Here is a 7,613-nt window from a genome sequence, read left to right on the forward strand (position 1 = left end):
CTGGAATATTTTTGCCTAACTCAGAAACATCAGCTTCCTCTCCCGTCTGGTTATATTTTATATTTAAACGGATTAGCAGTTCGTATGTAGTGTATTTATTCTTTTCAATTTGGCCCAGTGAGAAGGCGCCAGAGATCCAAGTTGACGAAGGGGTACATATTGCTAAAAGGGGGGTTCAGGCTCTGGCTTATAATTTGAAACGTTCCGTATCCCCATTTCACGGTCATTTTGCCTTGAGGGATACAGAAAGTTAAGTGACATGAGAATGTCATAGCAGTAAAACCAGGGATCTTAAATGTTCCCGAACATCCTATGTTGTCAGTTATTACTCTTTGAGGAGCACTTAAATTCAATAACTTTATTTTCCCAAGTCAGAGTTACGCGCAAGTATTTCAAATTAGGATTTGGCCCTCCGCCTTTTCAGTGTTTGTCCCGAGAAATACCTTGAAATGACTTCTCTTTTGTAGACTATGTTTTTAGGGAGGTTGCTGTAATTGTATTTTACTGTTATGTAAATAGTATGTAAAAAACTGTGTGTAAAATACTATTTGCCACTTATTTACAATATTTTTGTACTTATATCCGGTCACTCTGTTTATAAACTTGTATACTGTAAACATTATAATGGCTGCTATTTTTATGGGTTCATTCTTCGATATGTACCATTTGTTTTAGAAAAATGGTATAGCCTTTGTCATATTCACATTTTAATATTAAAATTATGTAAATTACACTGTTCCCCTGTTTTCATACTGTACTGTGTGTGTGTGTGTGTGTGTGTGTGTGTGTGTGTGTGTGTGTGTGTGTGTGTGTGTGTGTGTGTGTGTGTGTGTGTATATGTGTTCATGGGATCCAGGGTAGCACATCCCCTCTGAAAAGCATGGGCGCTCAGAATAATTCAACATACGTATTTAATGTTCAAATTCCAGTTTGAGTTCAAACCTCTCACCATGGAAATACTTGTATTGACTCTACTCTCTGTCCATCCTATCAAGTTTGAGGTGGCTAATCAGGCCATGGCCCTGTTCCTGAGGTTCCTTGGTGCCAATTACAGAATGGCCGCCTTGTCATCTTGACCATCGTCACTTTGTTGCCTTGACCTCTGCCTTACCCGCTATGGCCTGTCATAAATCAACCCAAGGCTTTTCCACCTCATGGTAACAGAATTTGAAATATCTCCCTTCCTCCGTGCTTTTGCTGTCATGAAAACTGACGCCGGCCTGACAGACATCAGGTCAGGTTTAGACGTTTTGAAACCGATTTTGAAGGATTCTCTTGTTGGGAAGTCCAATGGAAAATCTTGGTGGGAAAGCGTTGTAAAAGGAATTTGGAACATGGTGCAAAGCTTTCATGAAAAGGTCTTATGACCTTACAATCTAACACAATGATTTATGGCACTCATATTAGAACCATGCTTTTCGCTGCAATGACAGATAAAATATTAGGCAATGCAATGGGAGGTATGCTTAAATATAACTTTGAGCTTCCTGACCCATGTTTATGTGTTGATCTTGCTCAGTCAGCGTGCTGAAATATGCATGCTCCTTTCCAAAGCCTACATGGAAGCAGTTTTTTTTTAAAGCTGAACCTGGACAGAAAGGGCTTAACACTCCGTGAGATATTGAAACCCTTAAAACTACAGACAAAAAAAATAGGTTTTGGTCCTGATAGTTTGAACTGAATAGCTTGCATTGAATCATTGTTGATTCTACAGTAGAGGTGCATCCATCCACCTTTGTCTGTGTTACACCAACGTGAAGGAATTTTATTTTCCTTCACGTCAATAATCAATTGTCTAATGTCCATTATCACATCCCCATGTACCTGCCCTATTGTTCTGCCTATTTCTCTCTGTCTATACATCTGTGACCAGTGGAAAGTAAGGTAACCTGTACTGTAGGAAGGAGGGAATGCAGGCTTGCATCTATTGGCCTTTGTCTCCCTCTGCTGGCCAGGCCAAAGATTCAACAGTCTCGAGTCTCCAGTCAGATTAGTTCAATCCAGGAAGTCTGTTTTAATAGAGTGTCATCAATCAATCTAATTCAGTGAATGATAATCGGTTTTTTTAATTCATGAAACGACTTGTGGTTTAAAAACCATAAAATGTACTCTTCATTATTTAACTTTTACAATAAGCCATACAAATTGCCTGAATGCTTGCACATTTAGCTCCTTGCACTGCTCATAATAATTACTTGTTATCGTTCTGAGCAATCTTTCACTCATTTCGCTCTGTTAAATGACAAAAAAGATGTTTACATCCATGATCGGAGATTCAGGTAAATTTGACATCATCTTGATATCCTCCTGTTGTCAACAAGTCAGCTAAACACTGTTTATTTAATTTATGGGCTTCACTGATGCGAGAACAAGGGTGGCACATTCTGCCCTAGATGTGATGTCATGTCCTTGTGATGAGCCAATAGAAACCTTTCATCCATTTGATGATGAGCCAGTGGATAAGCTGCCTCCTGATTCCAATTGTAATTCAATGGGTGTCCCGTCCTTTCTGCCTGATGGGCCAATGGGTAGATTGTCCTCACGTTGGTGTAATGATGAGCCAATGGGAAAGCGAATCTCTCTGCGTGGTGAGCCAATGGAGATGTCTCATTCGCGTGAGGGGCCAATGGGAATGCATTGTTGCTTAGGTGATGAGATGATGAGGATGGAAGAGAAATGGAGAAGCTTCTGTCGCCAAACGCTTCTACTCCTCCCATACCTGTTCATGAGGTAGTACATTCAGTCTTCAAATGATGTTTTACTAGCAAATGCAACTCTCTATGTCAATGGCCAATGTAACTGGTCAATAGTTGTAGTGAAGGACTTCAGAAAGCCTTACCTCTCTCTGTAGCAGTCGCTGTGCTGTAGTTCTGGGAAACGTCTGAACATGTGGTGTCGCAATGGACTCCCAGACCCCTTCTCTGTCTCCAGTGAGTCTAAACACATGAACAGAATTAGAAATGCTACAGTACACACTAGTACAGAATCATACAACACACACGCTACACACTGTCTCAATCGCACAACAGACAAGAAAACACAATATTAAATGGATATTGAGTTAGTAATGTTCTCACGTGGCAATTTACACTTTATCACACATAACAGTGGTGTGCCTCTCTAAGTTGACATAGGTGGAAATCACAAATGTACATATGGTGTGTGTACTTATGTGTTAAGGTCATGAACATGTTTATACACTGAATGTTTGTGTACCTGTTGAGTCACATGATTGGTTGTTATTGTCATAGGATTCACTGGAGGAAAATCCACATTATTTTGGTCCCTCAAAATGGTAGCTGTAGAGAGAATAAGTTTATCCTTAAGAGTAGAAACCAAACCTTTTAGTTACAGTACACATACATCAAAATGTTCTGCTTCCAAATTCACAACTGTTTTTTCTGAAGTGTGGATTGGTGAACTCCACCACATTGATTTGATTTCTGTAGGCCTGACTATGTTAATACTTGATCATTTGGTGCAAATGAGGTCATTCCTTGATGTACCCTCAGACAGATAGACACACTCACACTGCACACCTTGGACAGACACACTCACCTTGGACACCTTGGACACCTTGGACACTACCCTTCTGTTTAGTTTCTCTCCTCCACTTCGCTCGTCTGTTTGAGAACCAGACCTTCAAAGGGGAAAGGCAAGGAGGAAATATACAGGTGTACAGTTGTAAAGAAACATTGTGGGTTGCCTACCTTACATCACAATTTCAAGTTTATCAAGTTTATTTGTTTATTTTGTCCATGTGAAATATGGTTTTAACTTTTTGCAATGAATTGTGCTGTATTACAAATGTTTTTGTATGACAGTTTTACCTTTATGGTGTCCTCTGGAAGCTTGATCACTGATGACAGTTTTTCTCTGGTAAACATATCTGCGTAGTGACTCTGAGTGAATTCTAGTGGGTTTAGGAGGTAAAGACAAAGAGGAGGAGACAAGTGTTGTAAAGGAGAATTCAACACACAATGTCAGAGATCAGAGATGACAACTTACAAACTACAAAACAAAACAAATGAAATAGTTTAAAAAAAAGTTAAGAACTGTATTTCATTGTACTGTAGGTTAACTTTGACATATGTACCCAAAATAGGCCTTGTTGTTGGCTAGTTTTGAAGGGAATTTGCACTGGAACTGTACTGTAGAGGGGTGTTACTGTTAGTTGTGCTTTACCTTCCTCTAATACTCTGCATTGCTCTGATGTGAATGTGGTACGGTTGCGATGCTGTGGACCTGTAGGCTGCAGATCGCTCAGGTCAACGGTCTCCATCTCTTCCCTTTCCTTCTCAACCATCTGGTTCATGGTATCTACAGGGAGATCTGGCGGTAAGACGAATGTGATTTTTAGATTGTCAATATGTCATTCAAACCTTGTTGTTTTTTTCTTTTTAAGATAGGCCTACGAAAATGCTTTACTTGAGTTGATTGGGTTCAACGCTGAAATCTCCACACCCAAAGTCCCAGGGTCGAGCTGAATCCTCCTCAGAATTCGATTTACAGAAGACACCTTTGACCAGCATAAAATAAAGTGCAAATGAATTAAAATATAGCCATCTAGCACTCAACTATAAAACATTATATGTGTGTGGGAAAGCGTGATCTCACTTACACTGGGAACTTTGGCCGAGTTACAGATTTGTTCGGCCGCCAATTTGTTTCGGATTTCCCAGGCGAAAATAGAGGGGTGTTCACTCTTGCACTGGATTATCTTGGATATGACTTCGGGGGTGAGGAGACGAGGTCTACTCCCTCCGATCGCCTTTGGGTCCAGGAGTCCGGTTTGATGGTACCTGCTCAGGATCTTGCTGACGCAGCCGTTGGACACCTGCCAAAGAGGAGTGCGCTTTTGGGTTTTCATAAATTGACGCACGACTCAAAACGCGGTTATAGCACACGGATACAAACAAAGCACAATCAACTTTAATGCCATGTAAAATCGAAAATCGTAGGCGCAAAGGCGTTGCCTGAGGTTGATGCGCACCTGTAGAATCCTGGAGATCTCACATGGGCGCACACCCTCCGACGCAAGTTCGATCATTTTTCTCCTTTTATAAGATGGCAGTGGCCTGCCGTTCAGAAACACCCCTCCAAGCTGGTTTACGCAACCACCATCTTTTTGAAATTGAGACGGACATTTAGATTATTGTAACATATTTGGTGAAATACAAACGATACATCAGTCATAAAGTCAGGACAATTATTTTACTTCGTTAGTATAGGTCTATCAATGAAAAGCCATATTATTAGTCCACAAAATGTATTAGGCAAGATCATTCAAAACCTTCTTTTTGCAGGTCATTCGTTCCGCACATGGCAAAATCTCCCAAACCTAGAGATCAAACCAACAATTGTAAAACGCATAATCCCAAATCATAATCTTCCGATGAGTAAGAGATCCAATACATCAACAATTGATAGACATTGTAGGCTTTCATACACAACTGAGTTGATAGGGTGCCTGATATTAGGGTGCACAAAGATGCCGTGACAATACGAAAAGAGTTTCAGGAACTCACCTGTCAGTTGTGGATGCAGCAGGCTATTCTCTGTATTCCAAGAGTCTAGGCGGATTCCAATTCACACCTGTCGCACCACAAGAGTCCACTGAAAGGAATCACGCTTGACTGCACAAATATATAGCCCAACACGGTCTTTTAGATGACGTAGTGCTCTGCGAGAAATGTCAATATTGTCTGTAACAAGTAAAGACCTACAGTGGCCCATTCAGACTCGATGCTGTCTGAATCAAGCTGTGAACCAGATCATTTGGCCTCATATTTTAAAGTGCATACACGAACTATTGGAATGACTACACAACTGTATCTCGACATGGGCACCAACAGAAATAGGCCTAGTGAATATTGATGTGAAAATGTGTTATTAGTGAAAATTGTTTTCAAAGTTGTGCTAGCCCATATCTGCTATTGCAATGGAGGACGTGAAACATGAGACCATGTAAGTATTGTGGGGGCAACAGGTTGATTTTGCACATCTAATTGCACATTTAAAGGATTTTATTCCTATCAGTTAGGCCCTATCTATCTTCTCATATATTTCACCTTGCGCATACACCGGGATTCATTGAGGGAATATGGACACTGCATCCCGAAGAAGGCCTATAATTGGTAAATCTACTGTCCACAATATATCAAGATAAAATAAATAAATAAGCAATGCACCTGTTGTGGCACATCAATGCAATTGGTATATCAAAATCGGATTTCACTAAATGTGAAACAACAGGTAAGCTTTTTTCATCTCTATGGGACATCTCCAGGTCACGTGACCTGAGCATCCTTTCCAGGTAAGTGTTTTAGATTAGTCCGATACAGTCTCTTTTTTTAAAACAAACATTTGGAAATCTGTTCAGATGTCGACTGCCATATGGTAAAGTGCTTTTGATAAATCATAAATCCATCATCCAGCCTCTTTTATTACATTTTCTTTCAAGCATGAACAAATAGACTCGGATAGGCAAATGGAGGGGACCAATTGGGACTTCATTTATGAAATAGAGAGGCGAAAAACCCTCGCAGATGTCTCTTGACCAGCCAGCAGATAAAATGCGTTGTAAACGTTTCAAAGGAAATATTTGACGAGCAAATATTAGCAAATGTGAAACCACACAAGCCTCGTCTTTTCCCCTGTTTAATGACTAATTGGGCATCATTAGCTAGGTCCACACAGATCGAAGTGCCACCAAAATAAAGGGTGGATTTTAAAATGCCATATGGCCCAAATTATACATTAACCACGAGTTAGCGCACGATAATATTTCCTGTACAGGACGCTTTGTACATAGAGGATAAAAATCTCGGACACCATGATCTCCTTGCCAACAGACAGAAAAGACAAATAAAGTATTTATTTATTACTGCACAGAGTTCATGCGGCGATTGATTTGGAGTACTTTATTGCACATTTTGTGTGTACAAACCAAGGTTAATAAAACAGTCGCACTGTGGGCACGGGCATGGTTAAACATTCTCGGTGCGTAAATGTACACCAAGTTCGCCGAATGCGTTGGCTAAACATTTTTGTCTCATGCGAAATTAAAAAGACGTATCTACCACATCTGAATGATAAATAATGTTCTATTTTGCTCCACATATATACATTTATTCTTCCTAGTGTCATTAAGTGATAACAAATGTCACTATTTCGCCCGCGTAAAAGGGAACCGTAAACCTATCCAAAGCGCACCGAGTTGCATCATGCGCGATACAGAACATCCAGTAGAGCCTTACCTTCAAGAACATTGCTCCACGCTGATATATGGCATGAAACAATCTGACTCTGTTTGGAAGGAGTGTGAAGGTGGAATGTGTATTTCGATCAATATGAGCACAAAAGCAATATATTTCCGCTTTCACCTCATTTGGTTTCCAAGTTACCTTGGACCGCGTTTGAACCCCAACGGATATTTATTCAAAAAGCATCGACTTGTGTAAGCAATATGAGCGTCATTCTCAAGGTCAAATGCCAACACTGTTCTTTTGATATAATCTGTGGGGGATAATATACACAATATTATACTAATGCAATAATAAAGGAATAATACATTATTTCTCATAATTACTTTTGATAGTTTATTACTGAAC

The 7,613-nt window shown here is 40.0% G+C and overlaps 1 protein-coding gene across 1 annotated transcript; it reads right to left on the reverse strand.

The window, feature by feature from the left end:
* Positions 1-2,835: 2,835 nt before the first annotated feature.
* On the reverse strand, positions 2,836-5,736 carry pax4 (paired box 4; the record flags this gene model as incomplete). Its single annotated transcript, XM_083691888.1, has 8 exons — positions 2,836-2,936; positions 3,559-3,640; positions 3,831-3,913; positions 4,186-4,332; positions 4,618-4,837; positions 4,994-5,124; positions 5,529-5,573; positions 5,727-5,736. The coding sequence occupies 8 exons, from the start codon at positions 5,734-5,736 to the stop codon at positions 2,836-2,838; spliced, it is 819 nt and encodes a 272-aa protein (XP_083548014.1).
* Positions 5,737-7,613: the final 1,877 nt, after the last annotated feature.

The sequence above is a fragment of the Argentina silus genome (assembly GCF_951799395.1).
Source record: "Argentina silus genome assembly, chromosome: 20".
NCBI classification, from domain to species: domain Eukaryota; kingdom Metazoa; phylum Chordata; class Actinopteri; order Argentiniformes; family Argentinidae; genus Argentina; species Argentina silus.